At 47.5% G+C, this 22,960-nt stretch overlaps 1 protein-coding gene across 3 annotated transcripts; it reads right to left on the bottom strand.

Moving 5' to 3' along the window:
• Positions 1-1,636: 1,636 nt before the first annotated feature.
• LOC117050641 lies at positions 1,637-22,059 on the bottom strand. 3 transcript variants are annotated; one of them, XM_033156359.1, is made up of 9 exons: positions 21,913-22,059; positions 20,712-20,832; positions 19,395-19,548; positions 13,389-13,534; positions 12,248-12,424; positions 11,217-11,333; positions 9,797-9,883; positions 5,827-5,974; positions 2,838-3,646 (listed from the first exon to the last, which is right to left on the bottom strand). In XM_033156359.1, exons 1-9 carry the CDS (start codon positions 21,930-21,932, stop codon positions 3,615-3,617), a joined length of 1,002 nt encoding a protein of 333 aa, XP_033012250.1. In that variant the 5' UTR covers positions 21,933-22,059; the 3' UTR covers positions 2,838-3,614. The 3 variants fall into 3 exon arrangements, with proteins under 3 accessions (XP_033012251.1, XP_033012253.1, XP_033012250.1); XM_033156360.1 differs by lacking the exon at positions 11,217-11,333 and having other exon boundaries at positions 1,637-3,646; XM_033156362.1 differs by lacking the exon at positions 12,248-12,424 and having other exon boundaries at positions 1,637-3,646.
• Between the last annotated feature and the right edge of the window lie 901 nt (positions 22,060-22,960).

Genomic DNA, 22,960 nt, shown 5'->3' with positions numbered 1-22,960 from the left:
TTTGAAAAAGACTTGTTAAATACTGCTGAGAGAGCAAAACTATTTTCCAGACCTTTTCAATAAACCTTTTTTTCCAAAGTTGGTGTTTGTGCCATAGCATTTTTTTAAAATAAAATTTCTTTGCTCTTTGCAAGGCATTAAAACACAGTGACTTGTTGCAGGGGGCCCACAAGCAAAGGAAATAAGAGTTATGTATTGGTTAATCTCAGAGGTTTGTGGAAGGGGAGAGAGAGCTCAAGATTGGGCCTACTGCATCAGTCCTCTTAATGTCCTATCTGCTTTCATGTTTTCAGCAATGGTGAACCACTCTGCCCTTCAAATGTGCTGGGCTCCCAACTTCCCATCATCCCTTGCCACCATGGCCAGTCGTCAGGGATGACCAACCACATGGGCTATCTCTGGGTTGAGAAGCACCATGGAAACTAGAGAACGTAAGAGGAATCTGCTGGATTAAGCCAATGAGCCACCTATTCCAGCAACCTGTTCTCACAGTAGCCAATCAGATGCCTGTGTAGTAGAAGACTCCTTTCCTGCGTTTTCCACCAACTGGTATTCAGAAACTTTACTGCCTCTGACCAGAACAGAACCATCATGGCTAATAGCCACTGAAAGCCTTACCCTCCATGAATTTGCCCACTCAAAGCCATTCCAGTTGGCGGCCATTTTTATTGTAAGCGGAAACTCTCATGAGGGTGTAGTTGGCAGGACTGCCACCATTTTGAAAGATTAAGGGGAAGTGGAAACATTACAGGGGACATGGGTTGGGAATGAGAGAGCTACAGTACTTCTCTTCCCACATTCCATTAAGGAAAGGTTATCCTTCCAAAAGATGGATAATCGTTCCGTTTTGTCACAAGTATGCCATGGCGTTCCTTTTAAAGGGCAATGTTAGTGCAGAGTTGTTGGTGGTTGAGATATAACAGGCGGGAGCAAAGCAAATAGAAAGGAAAGATGTGGCAAGAACTCCTAAAAATAAATAAACTGCAATCTTTTTTGTGGAATAGGAAAGGAGGAGATTTTTTTTCTACCCAGCTCATTGGCTTTCAACAAGAGCCAAGTCAATGGAGGCAAACAAGGATTGAACAAACCCCACTGCCTGGCAACTAACAATGAAAGTAATGGGCAGTATGTAATCTCACTATGTGCAAACCTTCTTTTTTTAAAATTGCTTCCTTTTTGGATAGGCATTGTTGGAAAAACAAACAAACCCTCCAATTGGTGGCATTGACACTTTATTGAAAAATACAAGGCCAGTAACAAACCTCTTAATAAATTAACAAAGCTTTGAATTACTGTATTAAACGTTCTTTTTCCTTAATTAGAAAAAACCACCCTCACTGCTGTTGAAAAGCGCATCAGTTAAGACACTCACATAGGCTTGGTTAGTTTGAAAAATTAGGACCAAAATAATAATTTAGGGTGTGAGAGGAAGAAATCAGGTTAGGAGGCAGAGAAATTATTTGGGATTTAGCAAGGAGTCAGCCACACAAATACCGAATGAAGCAAATTGCTGAAGCTTTAGCAAGTGGGAGGTGGAAGCACTTTCCAAGCAGCTTGTGCACAGCTTCAAGGAAAGTGCCCCCCCCCCCAAAAAAACTTGATGCCCTCCAAATGTTCTGGGCTACAACTCCCTATCAGCCCCAGCCAGCACAGCTGGGGTTTGTAGGCCAGAACATCTGGAGGGAACCAGGTTGGCAAAGGCTGTCTTTGAAACAACAGGGGCTAAGGCTTCCAAGGCAAAGCATCTCGCAGGCACCAAGACACCCAGCTCTAAACGGGCAAAAACATAGCCTGTGCCTCCGTGGGGCTCGGGGAGGGTCTGCCTTCCCTTTGTAGCACTGCAGGTGGAAGGAGAGCTCTCCCCAAAGTGCTGTAAGCCGAGCATTTCCGGGGTGGGGTAGGATTAGCAAAGGCATGGAGGAACCTGTGTGCCCCCCCCCCCACGTTCTTGCAACACTCAATAGCCCCAGCCAACAGTTGGGGCTGTTGGGAGCTGTAGTTGAACATATGGGGAATTGCCACAAGATGCCCACCCTTTGCTTTGGTGCAGGTGTGTGGGGAAGCCTCTGGTTGTTTGCTGAACTACAACTCCCACTGGACATGCAGGCTGGTGCTGATGGGAGCCGGGAGTTTGGCACAGCTGGTGGGCCAGAGCTTCCCCGCACAGCAGCTTTAGTGCCACCTTCCAGATGCTGTTGGTCAGGGATGGTAGGCACTGGGCAGCAACGTCAGGGGAGCCGCAGATTCCTCGTGCCTGTCTGAATCTCTCTCCTGTTTAAGGCACAGACATACTCCTTGGAGTCAGATTCTGGAGTTGGCTGGGGTGGGGGGCAGCCCTTCTCCATGTAACCTTTGGGGCGGGCGCCTTCCCTTTGCCCCAAATTTTCAACCGTTCTGGTGGTGCTGAATCAGCCACTCTTCCTGGGGCAAAACTGGAACTTGAGGCTCTCCTGTTTCTCAGGCCCTCAGCCCTCAACCAAAGGGATTGGACCAGAGGCAAGAGTGCCAAGACAAGTAAAAACAGCATGTCTTGCCACCGTGAAGGTCTTCAGCAGCACGGAAGCCACCAGGTAACTTCAGCACACACCAACATCAGTACTTGGGTGTTGTTCTGCCAGGGCTGTAGGTTATCGGCTAGATGGGGAAATGGCTGTGGCTGGCCAGAGGGGTCATGGTGGTTATGCAGTTTGAGCCGTATTTCCAGCTTCAAACCAAACACACCCATTTGGATTTGGGTTAATGGCAGGCAAGATGGCTTTGAAACCGCAGAGGCGCTGGGTTTCGAGCAGCCTTTGCTAAGCTTGCACCCAAGAAATGTTTTGGACTACAACTCCCATCAAGCCCAGCCAACGGTGCCTGGGGCGGATGGGAACTGCAGTCCAGAACATCTAGAGGTGGTGTGTCCTAAAGGCTGCATGTGGTCCTCACTTAACTTTTTAAGCAGCCCACGAAAGCATCAAGCTGCCTGTGTTTTCCTTCCGCTAGGTTTCTAATCTTTGGTTCTATGGGAGAGGCATAAATTTCACCGGATGGGGGCTGTCATCTTAAAACAGATAAAACTTTGGAGGAATGTCAGCTCCTCGTTTGCCAGGATGAGGATCTAGGCAGTGAAATACGGCAAATGAGGGTGCACAGTGCTGGGCCTGTCGCCTAGGCCCTCCTCGCCAGGCTTCCAATGCCCAAAGCTAATCTAGGTGCAGGATTACGCTTGAGGAAGAAAGCACCAAATGACAGGTCCATCGGCAACACTCACCTTTGGGAGGCAAGCCATGGCAGGAGGGGGTCGTCCTGGCAGCTGTTTCGAAGGTGGGGCAATGGGTGAAGTGGTATTTAGCGTAAACAAACAAAACACACCGGAGGAATCTTGACGGGGTTGCTGCATGCAGGAGCTGTTTGGCGAAAGGACTCGAGCTTGATGGAGCAGAGTTCCCGCAACAAGCCCCAGGAGGTGGAGGGTTGTGCAAACGTCTTCTGTTGAACTGTGGTCAAGCTGCTCCTGCTGAGACCTGCCTTTTGGGGCCCCACTTTCTTCGGTTGGAGCAGGGAACTGATCTCTCGCAGCACACCTTCACTTTGTAAGAGTGCCGCCTTGTACCTGGAGAAGGCATCGTGCTTCACGAGTCAATCCTTCCATAGGAAGAAAACACTGCAGAGGTGGGAAAAGGAGTCGCGGTAAACGATAGGAAGAATCTCGCCATTTTTTAAAAGAACGTTAAAGAGCTTGCTGGATCAGGCCAGTGGCTCATCTGCTTCGGCATCCAGTTCTCACAGTGGCTCAATGGTAAGCCCACCAGCAAGAGTGCAACAGCGACTCTCCCTACTTGCAGTTCCCAGGCAACTGGGATTCAGAGGCATACTGCCTCTGACGGTGGAAGTATCACAAAGTCATCCTGGCTGGGAACAATGTATCAAATGTGGTGGGAGTGTGTGTGTATCAAACAATTTTGGAGTGACATTCAAGAGAAGCTTAGAAAAATGCTTAAATTATCATGTAATAAAAAACCAGAGGCATTCCTCTTGGTAATTATATCAACTGACATTCCTGCTGCTAGGAAAAAAGTTTTCTTATATGCAACTGCTGCAGCCAGAATGATTATAGGAAAAAAATTGGAAAGGAGAAAAAAAAAAACCCTCAATAAGAGAATGGCAAATAAGATTTTGTGAATACATAGAATCAGCAAGACTTACAGCAGTGGCAAGAGGCCAATCAGATCAAAAACTGATAGAGGAGTGGACTTGCGTGAAGTAATATATGAAAAAACATATGCAATGAATGAAATTTATAGAGTAAAAAACTAAGAAGAAATGGGTATAATAAAAGAAATAAAGGAAGTCACACACAGGTGGAGGGAAGTCAAGATTTATGTTTTTATGTTTAGTTTCTTTGTAATTTAAGTTAATATTTTTTTTGGTTAACGTTTAATTGTTTTCCTTTGGAGGAATTAAGGAGTTGTATGTATGTATGTATGTATGTATGTATGTATGTATGTAAAGTTCGTTTTGTGTTTTGTTTTGCTTTTGTGAGTATTGTATTTATCAATAAAAGTTTAAAAAAAAACAAAAAAAAATGCACAAAGTCATCCTGGCTAGCTGGCCATTTCTTAGCATGCTAGGCAGCTCCTTCTGTAGCCGCAATACACACCACACTGATGCAGCGGGAGTATTGTGCTGATTGGTGGCCCTCTCTATCAATCAGCATGCAGTCTCCACCATTTGTATGGGCTAGCTAGGATGAGGCTCCTCCCTCAAGTGTCCAGGAGCAGCTGGCATTCCGTCAGGCTACAGCAGAGGGTGAGGAAGAGAGCACTGCAGAATCTCTCCATCAGCTCTGCTGGCTCCATCAGGTTCCTCTCTGTTGCCAGCCATTCCAGGAGGCTGCATCAGAGGGAGAGAGATGGGAAGCAGGGCTGCTGCATCAACTTCAGTGGAGAGACCAGGAACCGACTGCACTGGCTGCCATTTGGTTTCTGGGCCCAACTCAAAGTGCTGGCCTTGACCTATAAAGTCTTAAAACGGCACAGGACTGCAATACCTCAAGGACCAACCCAGACCCTGCACTCATCATCTGAGGCCTTTCTTCATGTGCCTTCTCCATGAGAGGTCTGGAGGGCAGCAACAAGAGAACGGGCCTCTTCTGTGGTGGCTCCCCATTTGTGGAATGCTTTCCCCAAGGAGGCTTGCCTGGCGCCTTCATTGCACCAGGCAAAAAACATTCCTCTTCTCCCAGGCGTTGGCTAATTAATCTGTGGCCTTTTAACTTTTGTACAGGGGGTTATTGTTTCTGTTATTAAGGTATTGTTTTTGTAAACTGTCCTGTGATCTTTGGATAAAGGTTGGTATAGAAATTTAATAAATAGTATTAAGTTTCACTCCTCCTCCACTTCTCCTTGAACTCTCTTCCATTCCAGCTAATCACTACTAAAAGCTCTGTAAGGCCTCCAGCCTGAATTTGCCTTCCTCCTCCCTCCCAATCCCTTTTCCTTTTCTGTCATGCCTTTTAGATTATAAACCTGAGGGCAAGACTTATCTTACTACTGAGTTTTGGAAACTGCTCTGGGAGCCTTCTCCTCCCTCCCACCCATCCACCCTAGCTGAAGAGCAGGGTAAAATGCTTCAAATAAATACATGCCAGCTGCTTAACATGAATTTGGGCAGGGGGAGATTAAATTCTTCTCACTCTGTCCAGCCAGATGCTCCAGTGAAACCCATGAGCTGGACATGATTGGTCCATCCTGCTCCCACTGCTCTCAATTCCAGAATCCTTTGGGCTTTTCTATGTACATGTGTGTTTTTCCTCCCCCTGGATTCATCTTCTCCAATACTCACTCCTTTCTCTCAGCCCTTGCCCAAAGCTGTGGTAGACATGGAACAACGCCCAGAACAGGACACTTTTGATCATCACAGAGATGCAGGAACAGGTGATGACAGCCGCTTCCAAAGCATAGGAACTCCCTTGTCCCCACTCTTCAATCACCTGGGAAGAAAGCACATTCCACATAAAGAAATCACGTTTTCAGATGGAGAAACGGAAGGAGTGAAATGGGCAGGATGGACAATTGTCCCATCTACCCAACGTTCCAGCCGGGGGCGAAATGATGCACCTGCAGGAGAAGTGATGCTTGGGGAGGAAGAGGAGAGGCGATGGAGGCCCCACAACAAGTGAGCATAAAACAATCTAGAAGACAGGCTCTTGGGCAATTTGCGATGCCAGAGGAGACAGAAACATTTTGCCAGTGGGGCACTGTGGTTGATCAGGAGACGGAGGTTCAAATCTCCACTCAGCACTCTTCCTCGGTCTAACCTATCTCACAGGATTGTCATGAGGATACAGCAGGAATGGCAGGAGCTGTCCCTTCTTCCTAGCCTGGACATTGTCACTGACTCTGCTCCTGGACCTGATCTGGGATGGAAACATGTTTCGAGGGGGCAAGCAGCAAGACGGCCAGAACTGCCACTGAAATTGGCTGTAACTTCTAAGAACTCAGGCTTGAGCTTGCTTTCTCATCCTCCCTCTCCTTCCTTTTTTCCTCATGTGCCATGTCTTCTTCTTCTTTAAGGATTGCGAGCCTGAGGGCAGTCTCAGGACTTTGTAAGCCACTCGGAGGGTTTTCAGGCTAAAGGGTGGAGTCTGAATGTCATAAGTAAATAAGCAAGCAAGCAAGTAAGGCTCAGTGGTAAATATGGGAATTCCTGGGAAGAATTTAAATCATGTTACTGGCAGCAACTGAGAGCAGACAGGGAAAGGAGAGGAAAGTGTGTATAGTTCTGGCTGCCTCAATTAAAAAAAAAGATATTCTTGAGTTGGAAAAAGATTCAGAAAAGGATGGGGCGACTCTCCTACAAGGAAAGACTGCAGCATTTCATACTTTTTAGCTTAGAGAAAATTCAAGTGAGAAGCGACGAAATAGAAGTTCATAACATTATGCAAGGTGTGGGGAAAGTGGAAAGCTTTTCTCCCTCTCTCATAAACTCCAATGAAGCTGAATAATGAAAGATTCAGGATAAATAAAAAGAAAGTCCGTGTTCATGCAACACAGTGTTAAGCCATGGAATTCACTCCCCCAGGAGACGTCCACCAAGTTGGATGGCTTTGAAAGAGGATTGGATAAATTCACGGAGGAAAGTGCTGTCACAAGATACTAGCCACGATGGCTGTGCTTGTAATGCTTCTGAACAGTTGCCGGAAGCCACAGAAGGGGGAGAGGGTTCTTGTGCTCGGATCCTGCTTGAAGGTTTCCCAGAATGGGCATCCGGTTAGCCACTGTGAGAACAGGATGCTGGACTAGATGGGCCGTTGGCTTGATCAGCAGGCTCACGATATGTTCTTATGAAAACTAATGACACCCCCCCCCAAAAAAAGAATTGTTCTAGTTTTTGTTTTTTAATGGCAGTGCAAAATGGAACTTGGGACAGCAGTCCAACAAGAGCATCGTGCCCTAAAATCTCTTGTGTTGTTGTCTCTCTCACTTCCACCTTGGACTTGCAATCCCAATCCCTCCACCTCCGCTGACCTTCTCGTCTCCCACTCCCACTCCTTCCTCCCAACCAGCCAGGCCAGCTTGACCTTTCCCATAAAGCCGTGTGGCTTTCCACATAGCTGTGGCGAGAGAAGAAGCTGTCAGACGATAGGTTTTTTTTAAAGCAATGCAGTCTTTGAGATCCCTGTGCTGCTGCTGCTGCTATAACATCAGGAAATCAACCACCCCTCTGTCTCCAAAGAAAGGGAAAAGCTTTCCAGTTTCAGTGCAGCAACCAATCCGAGCCGCTGGTGTGTGAACAATTCATTATGAAACAGCAGGTTTCATTTCCGTTGTGTAAAGTGCCAAGATGATGGCTCCCTAGCGGAGCAATGAGATGCCAACTCTGTTCCCAAAGGGTCATGGGATTCTCATGACTGAGCTAAGTTTCTGTTGGCTGGCACAGGAACAAAGCAGAGTCAAATAACTGGTCTGCCTAGCTCAGTATTGTCTACACCAGGGTTTCCCAAACTTGGGTCGCCAGCTGTTTTTGGACTACAACTCCCATCATCCCTACGTAGCAGGACCAGTAGTCAGGGATGATGGGAATTGTTGTCCAATAATAGCTGGCGACCCAAGTTTGGGAAACCCTGGTTTCAGGCAGCAGACCTCTCCCAGCCATACCTGGAGGTGCTGGGGAATGAACCTGGGACCTTCCGCTAGCAAGGCAGATGCCCTAACACTGAGTTACCCGAAGAAGAGTGCCATGAGGCAGACTATCGGTTAATCTAGCAGTGCAACTGCACCTTTCCTTGGATAGAGGTAAAGATGGTGTTGCAAGGAGTGGAGGGGTCACCCGGCCCAACCTGCCCCACTTCCGCCAAAAAGATTCTCTGAGCAGCTTCCAAAACGAGCTCAAAGAGCCCATTCACAATCTCATAAAGCACGAAAGGAAAAAGGGAAGGGGAGGGAAGAGAAAAAAGCAAGCTCAAGAACAAACCTTAACATTACCGTTCCGAAGGCAGGGACCGTCCCTTCGGCTGAAAAGCGGGGTAACACTTTAAATACATAATCTCCCAGACCTCCTGGCTTCTGTGCCTTTTGGAGAAATTATCTGTGGGTGAAACTCTGGGGCTCTTCCCCTCTAATCCCTGGGGCTTCCCTTATTTATCCCTGCTGATACACGTTCAGAGCTGGCTGCATGAGCACCGTCTCTGTGATGCATTTTAAAGAAGAGAGAGGGTTGTTGCTGTGCCTGAATTTTCCCTGCTTTGTCTTGACGGGAAGCAGAATCCCAGGGCACCCTGACAAAGAGGGATTTCAGAAGCCTTTTGAGCACCCCGACGCTAACCCTCGGATGCCTGGTGATGGCAGGATGTGGGAGCGTTTGGCCGCAATCCTGGAATGTTCTGAGCCCGGCTTGAGTTAACCGCTTCCAAGGGCAAGCAAAAGTCATTGGAAATGTGGGAGTAGCACCGGATGGGCATCTGTAGTGCATTTTTCTCAGGGGCTTTTGGATCAAATAAGCCACACATACACCCCAGTTAGTGGCGGGGACAATAATTTATTAGCCCCACAGTTTTGGGTGTTTATCTTGTTGGGTCTATTGGACCAATTCAGATGATCCTGTTAAACCTGTAGTGGGTGGCCTTTTTGAGTCTTAAAGCATGCATGTTGTGGTGGAATAAGAGCCACACATTCACCCTTCTCCCACCCTCACTTCACCATCTGTGCATAGAATTGTGAGGTCTAAACCTGCCCTGATGGTACATTGAGCTCTCAGCATTTTCCCTGCATCCCCTGCCAGCTGATTGGCACTGGGCGCAGCCAAGAAGCAACGTGATTGGTGTACTAGTCAGCTCTCCCGTCTCCCATTTCTCCCCGTTCCCCCAGCTGTGATTGGTGCTGTTGACTACATTGCCCGCCCCCAAACAGAGGCTGAGAAGGAAGGTACACGGGGAGAGCCATTCTTGTGGGTTTTCTTCCCTCAGCTAAATCGTGCCCCAAGCAGCAGTCACTGGGGGCCCTGTAATGATAAGAGGCAGCCCACAACTTCCTCCTGCCCTGTGGGACCTACTGTGGCTTACAGGGTGCTTGGGAATTAGCAGACAGTTTCCTGGTACATAGGAAATGTGAACAAAGAAACCGGGAGTTGGGTCCAATGCCCGCCTTACTCAGGGTAGGCCGTCTGCAGTTAATGATCATGGCTAACCTAGGCCCATTCAGTCCAATGGGTCTCCTCTGAGGAGGACTTGGTTGCAATCAGCATCTTGAGGACTGGAAGAATTCCCCTTGCCCTTCCTTCTGATTAAATCAACAAAACCCTTGGCACGACTTACCGTGTAGATCAGGTAGGCGAGATAAGCAACCTCAGGCAAATTCTGACTCAGAAAAATCCAGGCTAGAGGTTTTAACTCTTTTAAGATCTGGGAAACAGGTGGAGGGGGGGGGGATGAACTGAGTTAGCTGCACATTCATTGGTTGGGTCTGCTTTAGCTATAGGTACATCTAGCTTCCTCTCAAAGTAGTCTCAAGAGTTATCAAGCATCCCATCAAAGGCCGTGGGGCAAAGCTAGGGCAGCCCTCCACCCTGCTTCCCCCTACTGGTAAAACAGTGGCAGAGCTAGGAGGCAATCTGAGCAAGGAGCCTTCCTCCTCCTTCCCAGGCCAAGAGGTGGGCTTTCGCAGACTCTTCAGTGCCAGCAAACCCTCACCCCCACGCTAGAGAAACCACCAGCAACTGAACAAGGCAATGGCACTTTCAGGCTCTGGTCAGGGAGTCGAATGTGGCCCCCAGCCCTCTCTACCTGGCCCTCAGAACTCTCCCCTGACCCCGAGTGGTGTTGCCTGCCTGAAATGCGTCCCTGAACTCTGATCATGCCTCTTTCTTGTCTATATGGAGCAGAGAAAGGGGGTACAGGCATTTGTAGAACCTTAGCTACTCCACAAAGGTAATGTTTAATTCTGTTGCCCCGCCCCCTTTTGCCTCTGGTCCCACCCACCATTGGCATGCAGCCCCCGGAAGGCTGCCCAGAAGGCATTGCGGCCCTCGGGCTGAAAAATGTTCCCCATCCCTGCTTCAAAAGGGGAAATGCGGCTCCTCGGAGCAGGTGGGGGCAGCTGCAAGACTAGGCTGGCCACCATGCAGAAGGCTTTTGCAAGGGAATTTCACCTGGCCTTGGCCTTGCCTAAAAGCAGTCGAACCATATCTGTGTCTAACTGAAGAGGCACCACAAGCGTAGCCTGCTTGGAGCCAAACTGGCACAAAAGGGGACGGGACAGACAGCCCCTTTCCCCATATAGCTGTAACAACAGATTCTGGCATTTGGCAAGACAGTACCCAGGGCTCTGTGGATCCCTCAGAAATGGAACAGGACCCGATTCAGGATGCAGAGTCCAGCGTCACAAAACTGTCACTATCTTTTCTTTTGAAGTTTCTAGCCCTCATGGTTGTGAAGAATGTGCTAGAATCTGAAGGGCCAGAGGGGACACTGAAGAAGGGGTGACGACTCAGGGCCCTGCAGATCTTTGCCCGGCTCCCAAAGCAGTAGATATGCAAATATATGCAAGGACGCATAATTCACATAGCTCACGCCAAGTTGCAGAACTTTGCAATTTATGTTAGTGCTTTGGCACAGAATGCTGCTCTTTCTAAAATAAATAAATAAATCAGGGCCCAGCATTTCTTAAGAGGAAATGTCCCTGGTTTACCCCCAGGAAATGCCCATTTGATCAAGGGGGGAGGGGGGGCCCACTCACAGCAATGATGCCACAGACAACTTTCAGCCCAGCCCAGAGAATCCCAGCCGCCAGGAAGATGCTGTGCAGAACTGAGATCTCCCGAATCGAGGTGAGCAGCAGAACGCACAAGCAAAGCTGGAAGGCAGAAAGAGAAGTCTAAGAGGTTGCAGCAGCTGCAGTCGTCCCCTTCCTGTGCCCCTTAACCATTTGCAGCCCCTGGTTTGTTGTGCTGGTTAACCTGCTCACTTTCCAGAAAGGCAGGCCATTTCATGACCTGCGCTGGGGTGTTTCATAGAATCATAGAATTGTAGAATTGAAAGGGACCCTTTCATCTAGCCCAGTCCTATGCAATGCAGCAATATGCAGTTGTCCCATAAGGGGATCGAACCAGCAACCTTGGCCTTATCAGCACCACGCTCTAGCCAATGGAGCTATCCAGGATAGAAGGTTACAGGTAGGTAGCCGTGTTGGTCTGCCATAGTCAAAACAAAATAAAAAATAAAAAAATCCTTCCAGTAGCACCTTAGAGACCAACTAAGTTTGTTCTTGGTATGAGCTTTCATGTGCATGCACACTTCTTCAGATACACTGAAACAGAAGGACTTCTATTTCAGTGTATCTAAAGAAGTGTGCATGCACACGAAAGCTCATACCAAGAACAAACTTAGTCTCTAAGGTGCTACTGGTCTCTAAGGTGCTACTGGAAGGATTTTTTGATTTATTTTGTTCAGGCTAGAAGGAATACTTAACAAAAATGCAGCTGTTCAGGGCTCAGCCCCTCCAAGCGACCATTCAGAACTCTCTGAAAATTTAAGAAAACTGGTACCTGAGGTCCAGTGATTTCAGTGGGCCTACTCAAACGTAAGATGCTACGTGTTTTTTTGTAAAACATATTTAACAAAACTCCATTTCCTCAGCTTTTTATTCTTATACGAGTTGCCTTGCGTGTACCTTGCAGAAAAGCAGTTGAGAGAAACGCAAGAGGCATAGTTGGGAAATAGATGGACCAAGAGATTCAGGCCGTGGTTTGGACTGAGGCCTGGGCCTACCTGAGCCTGGAGGTCAAAGGTCAGCATGGAAAAGCAGAGGTTGAGCATGAAGTATTGGGCCTGGAGGCTCTCCAAGGCCCCGCCCACCCGGAAGGCCATCATGCTCTCGGTCTGAATGAGGACAACGGCACAGATCACGTCGAAGGCGCCGACTAAAAGGATCAGGACGAAGCGGGCCTTAAGAGGGAAAATGGAAGCAAGACCGTCAGAATGGACCACACGCCCCTGCGGCAGCAGAAGAACCTCCACCGGGTTCAACGTGTTTGACAAGGAAAACGGGGAGACGAGTGTGAATACTGTTGATGGGTTGGTCAGAGCTTGCAGAGGAAGGATGCAAGCTGGCAGAATTTACTAGAATGCTTCACATGCAAGGTCTCACCTGCTCTACACATTTAAAGCTGCACCATGCCTCTTTAAACAGTCGTGGCTTCCCCCAAAGACTCCTGGGAAGTGTCATTTGTTAAGGGTGCTGTGCATTGTTAGGAGATCTCCCTGTTCCCCTTCAAAGACCTACAATTCCCAGAGTTCTCTGGGAAGAGGGACTGGCTGTTAAACACCCCCCACCTGGGAATTGTAGTTCTGCAAGGGGACCAGGGTCTCTCCAAACAGCTCCCAGGAGTCTTTTGGCGGAAGCCACAGCTGTTCAAAGTGCTGTGATGCTGCTTTAAATGTACCGTGCAGATGGGCCCTAAGCAATGCAATCTGAGCAGCACAGAAGCAGGAATTCAAATTCCACGCGGACGAAAGATTGGAGCCTGCTCTGGACAGAGGAGAAGTCCAGACCTGCCCCTGTCCCAAATCATAAAGTACTCTGCTGCCTCTCCTAGCATGCACCATGCCCAAGCCCTCTGGGAGCAAGTTTATCCCTCCGTCAAAGGTGACCTGCAAGGGACTGAAGTGTACCAGATTCGGGCGGCTTACATTTCCGCCCTCTCTTCTCAGTTCCAAACCAGTTATGCATCCTTCTAAAAGGGGGGCAGCAAAGAAAGAGATTTGTTAGAAGGTGATGCAGGGACATCACGACACACACAACCCTGCGCTTAACTACGCTGACAACAGGCCCCAAAGTGATCTTGCACAATCTAGGAAGCTCCCGCCAGGCCCTTTGTTCAAGGCAAAGACCCAACCGCTGACCACTCACGAGCAGTTTGGGCTTCTGCTCGGCAGGCAGGACGCTGAAGTTGACGACTGAGCGCAGCATGACCAGCGCGACGGAGAGGACAAAGACGATGAGCTCCTGGCGGTTCTCTTGCAAGATGCCCCGGCTCACGTAGTAGATGCAGAAGACTGTCGGGGAAAGAGACAAATCCCGCCATCAGCCGTCTGCGCAGGGGAGAAAAAGGTGCCTTCCAAGCTGAAATGGGAAGCTGAAGGTTGACGTCAACCTAGAAGGCATTTCTTCATCTTTAAATATATATATATATTTAGAGTTAGATTAGATTGATGAGGCTTTTTTTATCTCCAGGGTAGAGGAAACATCCATTAATTGGCTCATCTGTCCTCCCAACAACCATCTTGTGAAGTAGGGAGCTGTTCCCTGGCTCTGAAGGCAGGGAGTGGAGGCTGAGCAATGGGGAGGAAACCTGCAGTCCTCATGAGTGATTCATAACTTTTTAATGTGTTTTTAAAAGCTAGCACTATCTTGAAAGAGGCACTGGGTTGTATTCACCTAAGTTATACTGGCAGCAGACCCTCTCTGTCTCCCTCTTTCCAGGGCAGAAGTTTCCATAGGATCCATTGGCTGCTGCAACCCCAAATATCTCTGGAGAACCCTAGAAAAATTAAAGGTGTGGTTTTTCTAGGTGGGGAGCGGGCAGGAACAAACAGGAGACAACAGTAATGGTTCTGGATTGTGCCATCCAAGTCAAGGCATTTCTATGTCCAAATCTGATGACAAATGGGATCCTGTCGAGATGCATCTGCCCGGTAGTTGCAGACACAGAGAGAGGAAAGCGAGATGTTTTTCCGCAGGAATATTTCTGAGCAAGGCTAGCCCTGAGCTCTCCAAATGCTAAAGGTGGAGTGGAGGGGGGATTGGCTGACTTGTCTCTTTTTTTCCTTTTCCACAATGAGTAGGGAGAAGTCCAGTTTGCTATGAGGAAAGGGATTTTGAAGGTGGCAGAGTAGGAGGCAAACATATCTGACTTGGCAAACTGGGAAAGGACCAGCTCAGTGGGGGACCTTAGGTTTAGGTCCCAGGTTCTGTAGGGATGGGTAGACTCCCTGCCTGAGATCCTGAAGAGCCACTGCCAGCCAGTGTGGGCAATACTGAGATAGATAGACCAAGTTGGTTATCACCCAATTCCATATAGCACAGCGCAGGGAAATGCTCGATTGGCTTAGTAGCAATTCTTTTAATATACATTAACTGAGTGCAGTCCTCTCACGCTTTAATTGTTGGCCACCCAGATTCTGTGCGAAGAAGAGATGCTGATATTTCTGATGGTAGAGAACATAGCTTTCGGGTAGTGGTGAATATTTTCCAAAATTTTAATGAAGTTTGAATCAGAGCCTAGACTTCCAACAACATAGAGCATTTGTGTAATCAAATATATTTAGGGCAGGTTCAATCAGCAGCCCTCCCTTATTGTAACAGAACTTCATCAATGCCCTTGCGGTTTTTTGTGCTTCCATACGACACTTCCAAGAGAGGGTTTCACTAAAGAGTCCATCCAGGTATCTAAATAAGAGGGCTTGTTCTATAGCTTGGTGATCTAAACACCATTTATACCTAGGACTGTGTTTGCCAAAAATCATCATCTTGGTCTTATCCTGTTTACAGTATGTGCAGCAAACCTGCAAGAGATTTTTGAGGCCCATTTGGGAAAATGAGAAGAGAATTAACCATCTGCACGTATCAAGATTTCTTGTTCTTAATAACTGGATATATCCTCTCTATATATCAAGCTCTTATCTTATCCATTTTTGGAGATAATTGTTCAAGGAGGGGAGTGGGGAATGAGACCTTGTCGGTTGATAAGAACAAGAAATGTTTACCTTCTACGGCCACAGCCAAAATTAAATCAGCCCTAATCTAATTATTGCTTATAACAAATCTCTTGAAATGTAATTAACATTCAGCCTGGGTAGCATCAAGAGCCAACATTATGGTTATTTATGATTTTACAGTACCCATGACGGCAATTGACTTCTCTTAGGGTGCAGCTATACTCTGCCCATTTTGTTAGTATTTTATTTTTTGAGGTGATCTATGCTATCTACTGTCCCAGTCAGACTTCTAGACACATACCAAATACACGGGGTCTTAGAAAAAGCTCATCACTGAGCTTAACTTTCTCTCTTTAGGACCGCATTTCTGGTTCTCATGATTGCACAGGTGTGCTCCAAAGCCGCTGCTGAACCACGTTGCTTTCCCGATCCTCAGGATCAGCGAAAACAGAAATAAATTTTTATCCTTATTTTTGTCAGTCAAAAATACACTGTGCAAGGCAGCATGCCATGGAAACTGTACAAAATGGGAGGGAAATCTTTAATGGTTTCACTGTTTTCGGTTCGGGAAGCCAGCCTATCTCGGCAAAGAACAGGCAGAATTGTTAGAGCAAAAATATCCTTGGCTGCTGGTTGTGCCTTATGTTCATATCTTCCTTTCTCTAAGTTCTCAGGGTCCTCTTCACTGCCTACTGCCCGATCGTTGCAACTGGACTGAACCCGACGCCTTTTGCATTCAAAGCAGGTATTCCACTTTTGTGCTGCAACAGAAGTGTGAGGAACCTCAGGGCCTGGCAGCCAAATGTGGCCCCCAAGGACTCTCTGCCTGGCCCTTAAAACTTTCCCCAGGCCACACCCCTAACCAACCTGCTAGGCACCCTGCTTGTGTGCTTTTGCCGCACTGGAATGTGTGACTGAACTGTGATAAGGTATCCTGCATGCCTGGAGATGTGTGTGTAGCCCACTGTCCCAAGTCACGCCCAATGCTCTGCCCACTTTTCCCTCTGGCCCCACCTGCCACTGGCATCTGGCCCCCAGGAGGTTCCCCATAAAGGAATGTGGCCCTTGGGCTGGAAGAAGTGTTCTAACCCTGTGCCACTGTTTCTCTCTCTCTCTCTCTCTCTCTCTCTCTCTCTAAAGGGGGGGAGTGGGGTCCTAGGCTGGGCCCTCAATACTATATCCAATTGACAGGTTTATATGGGGAAATGTGGAATACCACCATGAGCTATTGGCTGATACAAATATAACCATTTAAATTTGTTATTATTATTATTATTATTATTATTATTATTATTATTATTATTATTATTATTATCAATGGGCCCTGCCAGGCTCGTTCTTCTCTGCCCTGCCAAAATCTTTGCTAATACTAAACAGTACCTGATGTTTTTGACCAATCGGAACCTTAGAACCTGCCAGCATTCAGATTCCGATTGCCAAACATCTCAGAAGGGCAGCGCCTGTGAAATATGAACCTTGTCAGGGGCCCCGTGGCAGATTCATGGTTTGATTAGAGAACATGAGGCAGGTGGCATGATGTTCACGTAGGAGGAGAGGGGAAAGGGCGGTGGCGGACCTGTTGGCATGGGAAAGGGGGAGTGTCCCGGCTTGCATCACGAGGTGGTTCTTGGCTCAAAAGGGTCCATGGGATGCAGTGGTACGGAGCATGGGTGGGCAGCTTTGGGCTCTCATGTTGCTGAGCAACATCTCCCTTCAGCCCCCAACTAGCATGGCCAACGAGCAGAGATGGTGGGAGTTGTTGTTCGGCAACATCTGGAGGGCCAAAGGTTCCTCACATCTGGTATAGAGACGGGGAAAGGCCCTAGATCAGCGGTTGCAAACCTTTCTGGACAAATGGGCACATTTTGGATTTTGAGAGAGGGATGCCAGTCACAAAACGGCTGCCCTGGAGGGTGGGGAGGTGGCATAACACAAAATTAGAAAGAGTATGAAGTCCCCTATAATACCTCCCATGGGTTCCACCAACTGGGGGCCTGCAATAAAATGTTGCAGTGTGATGTGCTTCTGTCCCAGGGTTCCATTCCCCCTCCCAGTTTTCTTTTTCCCTCTGCCCACTGAACATGCACAATCCACGGTGGGTTGTTTGGGGTTTCTTTCTCCTTCCTCCTTTTTAAATAAATAAATAAATGCCCAGCTACATTACAATCTTGAATGTCTCCTTTTGATTTCTATGGGCAGGTTTCACCTCTGTCTGGGGTGGGGGGCATTAAAAAGAGCTTCACGGTGTGAACCAGGAAATGAACTTTTCAGATGCCGAGTTGGTTCTCTCTACCCTTTTTATATCTATGCGTCTCCTTTTGCAACCACTCCATTCTGTGCCCCATCCCACTTGGTTTTCGGTTTTTCTCTTCTCTGTTGGTCAGCATTCTGTAGCCGTTCAGACAATTATGGGGGGTTTCTGTGCCTTGGGGCATTTTTTAATTAAAAAAAAAAAGTAGTCCTGCAAACCACCAAGTTACACTGAGCCTGCTGATTTGTGTGGATTCGGCTTTGTATGTGCAAGCATGCACAACCATGTCCAAACTCGAATTGGAATGCTTATCTATTAGGGTTTTGAAGTTTGACTGCTGGATTTGGATGTAGCAAGCGGGAGGGGGGAAATCCTGACCAGATTCCTATCAAGGAAATGGTACAGCTACAGGCGCCACCTACAGTCCATATGTAGTATTGCCCACAGTTCCAGGACATTGGAGGTCATAAAACAGAAAAGGCCCAAAGTCCTGGGAGATTGGGCTTGGGTGGAGACTCAAAGGGCACCAAAGGTTATTTCCTTAGGCCTTAGTTTTTCACCTGCAGAAAGGGAATGATCTCTGCCATTGCACTGATGTGAACAGGAAACGATTTAGCTATTGCAGGAATGCAAAAGAAGCACAGAGAGCTGTCTTATAATGAATCAGACCCTTGGTCCATTTAGCTCACTATTGTCTACACTGACTGGCAGCAACTCTCCAGGGTTTCTGACAGGGCGTTACTAGAGATTGAACATGGGACCTTCTGCATGCAAAGCAGGTGTTCTACAGCTCTTTCCTGTGGCATTAACCATTAATAAGCAGGATTAATAGTGTCTGGGAGAGAATAAAGTAGCTTGTCCCGTTCAGCTCCATGCATACCTGAAGTCCGCTTTGCTCAATAATGCTATTTCTTGAAGGAATTATCTCCACAGTTGAAGGAGTCAGGAAGTTATTTATTTATTAGATTTATATGCCACCTTACCCTCCAAGGAGCTCAAGGTGGTGCACATGGTTCTCCCCATTTTATCCTCACAACAACCCTGTGAGGTAGGTTAGGCGGAGAGCCATTGAACCCTGTTCTCCCAGGTCACAGTCCAACATTTTTTGTTAGTGGCTCAGGCAACAGCAGGAGGGAGCTACTTCTCTTTTGCCTTGTTTGCCAGCTTCCGGTATGTATCTGGTCAGCTACTGGATTTTCCTCTAGAGAGGTCTTTGCTCTGATCCAGCAGCTCTCTTTTTTAATAGATTATATTTATTGTATATATTCCCATATAAGTTATTGGCTCCCATGCCTTATATAGGACAAAGCAACCAGCCTGCGTTTGTTGAGAGTGGGGCAAAGACTCCCTCCCTCCCACTTGTCTGGGGGTCAGAACTGAGTGGGCTTAGCCCCCCACACGCTAAGATTCTACCAAATGCACCTCTTGACCAATGGTGGCTTGTGCTCGTTGGGACTGGTAGGGTGAAAGGCAGGGAGATGGCGCCAAAGCCAATGACAGGCAGAGCTGGCACAGGCAGAGCTGGCTAATTCTAATTTGGCCCAAATCCACCTCCCTGCTCAGTTCTACAAGGTTAATACCGAGACTTAGGAGGAGGAAGCTGACAGCCCATGCCACCTGCTGGAGTGGTTTTAAGAAATCAGGCAAATGGGGGCTGGCTGAAGGCAGCTCCACTCACCCCAATGGACCAGACCTCCATTACTCTTGAGTATCTCCTTTATAAACATGCTGCCATTTGTTGTATGGTTAGATTGCAGAGGGTGCAAAATGTCGGGCCGGCACAACCTCCATTAAGAAGAATCATGTGTGTATGTGTTTGTGTGCTTCCATGTACAGACACATTTCCTCCCCTGCCCCTCACCTGAGGCCTCTGCAAAATATAGCCCTTCTTCCCACCCATCAAAAACATAAAACGGGAATTTTGCAGTAGAGTCCCCTCTTCCTTACCAACGCCAATCAGCTGAATGAGAGAGACAGTGAAGTCTTCGTCCTTCTGCTGAACGAGGTTCTCTATGGTTAATCCGATGACGCTCAACAGGGAGAGGATGGTGACACAGAAATAGATCTTGACCGGAGAGGACAGCTCCGACCAAGGTTTGATCTGCAATCGGAAAGGCATGTACATGTTCTCTAAGCAGCTTTGCAACTAGGTAAAAAATACCACATGGTTTCACAGCAGCCCCGAAAAATAATCCAGTGTTGTTTTGGCAGGGTGTGTTCTTTGGAACTCCCTGCTCATATGTAGCAGGCAGGGACCTTCCCTGTATTGTTTTCTGTGCCTGAGTAAAACTTATTTGTTTAGGCAAGGCTACCCAGGCAGGTAATTTTAACAGGTATGTCTATTTTCAAACTGCCTGTTTTCTTTACAGCTTGTTAAACGTTATGTCAACTGGTTTTTAAGGGTTGCGTTTATCAATATTTTTAAATGAATCTATTGTGCCAACAGACAATTAAGTGGTATATAATTTTTGTTAAAGAAATAAAAGTTGGAGTTGGGGAATGGGTGAGAATGAGAGATGGTAGTTAATGACCAAGTGGTCCACTCCTGTTTTTATTCATTCATTCACTCACTCACTCATTCATTCTATATCAGGGGTCGGCAACCTAAGGCCCATGGGCCACAAGTGGCCCACGGGGGTCGTTTTACCGGCCCACAAGCCGTCCGCTCGGTGAGTCCCCGCGCATTGTGCTAAACCAGCGCAGCACGGCACGGGGACTCGCTTTGGCAGCGCCGGAAATCGTGTCTGCGCAGACGCAGACACCAAAAATCACAGGTGCGCGCACTCACATGCACCCACGATTTGACCCACAGAGGGGGCTCCACGGCAGTGTACTGGCCCAGGCAAGGTAAGCCTTGCCAACCCCTGAACTATATCATACCCTTTCTCCTGAAGGAGCTCAGGGCAGCAAACCCATCAAGCAAACTTCATAGTGCTTTTCACCAATAGGCTCTGTTTTCAGGCTTTCAAAATAATCAAGGTTTCCTGAATGATGTACATTTACGTATGTCAGGTTTCCCACCTATGCATTTATTATCTAAATGAAGCTTTTTTTTAGAGAAGAGGTTTGACAGGTCCCCACCCCCAAGTGACTTTTTAAAAAAATAGCCACATGGAAAACAGAGAAAGGAGGTGGGGTAGAAGCAGGAGATAAAACCCAAGAGGGATATGTCATTACTGCAACAAACACAGGAGGCCAGGTGTAGCTCTAAGCATGACAAATGCAACTGAAACTAACAAGAAATCGATTGGTTCAGATACTTACAGGGCCACATGGGGTAGGGATGAGGTCTTGATGTCTTGGGGTTAGATTTGGCACCACAGAGGTTAAAACTTCATTTGGCAGGGGAGGATCTTGCGTCTCCTCCGAAGGGAAAAGGAGGACCCTGGAGGGAGAGAACAACGAAAGGATGTCTGGAGGTGAAGCTAAGTGGAAGTGTTGCGTATAGATGCGAGAAGGATTTTGGGTTCACTGGGTAGCCTCCGAAAAACCATGGCTCCTGCCCAGCCAGTCTTTTAATGAGCTGATTTCAGTTTGAACTTCCTGATCCAACTTTTTGAATTGGAGACCTTGTGGGCGGGGGGGGGGGGATCCCCACCAAGCTGCCTTTGCTGTTAGCTAGCATAACAAGCACACTTGTGGATGTCACAGGCTGTTGTGCGAGAACAGAGGCAGCTCCTTTTGTGAGTCAGGACTGCAAGAACATGCATGCTTTTCTGTTGCATGGAAGTCTGGACCACAATGACATGCTCAAGGATGTCACGATCTCTTCACCGATCCTGTCCGCACTTCTAAATTTCAACTGAAAGCTAAGCTTCTTTTGCTGCTGAAGTAGAAGCAATCAGCATGGAACCTTCCCCATGTCGTAGTGTGGTGTAGTGGTTAGTGTTGGATTAGGACCTGGGATAGCAGGGTTGAAAGCGAAGCCACAATGTGTGACTTTGGACCGGTGACAATCTCTCTTGCCTAAACTACCTCACTGGGTAGTTGTGAAGATAAAATGGAGGGAAGCATGCATGCCTCCATGAGTGCCTTCTAATAATATAATTATTTCTTTTATTGTATGTATGTATGTATGTATGTATGCATTTATTTATTTAAACCATTGGTCACTTTTTTTAAAAAAAAAACACACCAAGGTAACTAAATGCATCTGTATAAATTTAATAAGAAATAAATACGTTTTTAAAACAAATTCAGAATTTTTGAAGGGCTTTTATAAAAAGCACCTCAGAATTCAAAGTTTGGTAGTGATGAAATGTGACGTCAACGTTCGCGGTGAGGTCGCGACATGACGCGGCACTGACGTCACAGTGTCTGCAACACTTCAACCAATTTAATACGGGCCAGAAGGAGAACTCTCCGGTCCAGACTGGTAGCTCCACCCTCTCACCCCACCGCCGCCCTCCCCCGCCCCACTCGCGCTCGCTACGGGTCCCCGCGAGGCGCAGGCGGCGGCAACTACCTCGTGTCGGGAGGCTCCATGGCGACAGTGTCAGTTACATGGCCCAACGGGGAAGCGAGCGGGCGCCAGCTCCGCTTCCAGGCCTCAGGCGCGTTTTCGGGAGCGGGTAAGCCATAGAGACACTGGCCGAAGTCCTAGATCGGCGAATTTTCCGGTAAAAACAGGAAGTGTATGCTTCCCCCTCCCTCGCTCTTCGCTGTTGCTTCTTATGTAGAGACTGCGCGTTGGGAGTTCAAAGGAGGAAAGCCCGTAGATATAAAATTTTAGAGTGACGCATAACAAAAGCACAACTTGACTTCTGGGGGGAAAGCAGAGACTTGGTGTTTTTTTTTTTTTTAAGCCCCTTTTCACTTTTAAAAAAGTATTATTATAGTGGGTTTAAAAAAAAAGTTGTCGTTTTGGTCATCGCTTCGTATGGATGAAGAGGTGCCTTGTGTGATGCAAACCCTCCACTTTTGACTGGAAAGTGGATTTGTTGTTGTTTAGTCGTTTAGTCTTGTCCGACTCTTCGTGACCCCATGGACCAGAGCACGCCAGGCTCTCCTGTCTTCCATTGCCTCCCGCAGTTTGGTCAGACTCATGTTAGTAGCTTCAAGAACACTGTCCAAGCATCTCATCCTCTGTCGTCCCCATCTCCTTGTGCCCTCCATCTTTCCCAGCATCAGGGACTTTTCTAGGGAGTTTTCTCTTCTCATGAGGTGGCCAAAGTATTGGAGCCTCAGCTTCAGGATCTGTCCTTCCAGTAAGCACTCAGGGCTGATTTCCTTAAGAATGGATAGGTTTGATCTTCTTGAAGAGTCTCCTCCAGCACCATAATTCAAAAGGATCAATTCTTCAGCAATCAGCCTTCTTTATGGTCCAGCTCTTACTTCCATACATCACTACTGGGAAAACCATAGCTTTAGCAAAAAAGTGGATTTACAGAGACATAAAGTTTACAGTGACGCACGCTGGGTTACAGCCAGTGTTAAGCCTACTCAAAGTAGAATAATAGAAGGCTCATTCTGATTTATTCCAGACCCATTGGAATAAATGACATCAGCCCCAG

This window comes from Lacerta agilis, chromosome 8, assembly GCF_009819535.1.
Source record: "Lacerta agilis isolate rLacAgi1 chromosome 8, rLacAgi1.pri, whole genome shotgun sequence".
Lineage (NCBI taxonomy): Eukaryota > Metazoa > Chordata > Lepidosauria > Squamata > Lacertidae > Lacerta > Lacerta agilis.
Note: the sequence above shows the minus strand (reverse complement) of the source record. Positions and strands in the feature narration are given on the sequence as shown.

Coding starts and splice junctions, on each gene's coding strand:
- LOC117050641 (XM_033156359.1), bottom strand. CDS start 21,932: ATGGAGCCTCCCGACACGAG. Junction 19,549..20,711: donor TCCCTACCCCATGTGGCCCT/GTAAGTATCTGA, acceptor TTCCGATTGCAG/ATCAAACCTTGGTCGGAGCT. Junction 9,884..11,216: donor TTGTCTGTGGCATCATTGCT/GTGAGTGGGCCC, acceptor CCTGTTTCCCAG/ATCTTAAAAGAGTTAAAACC.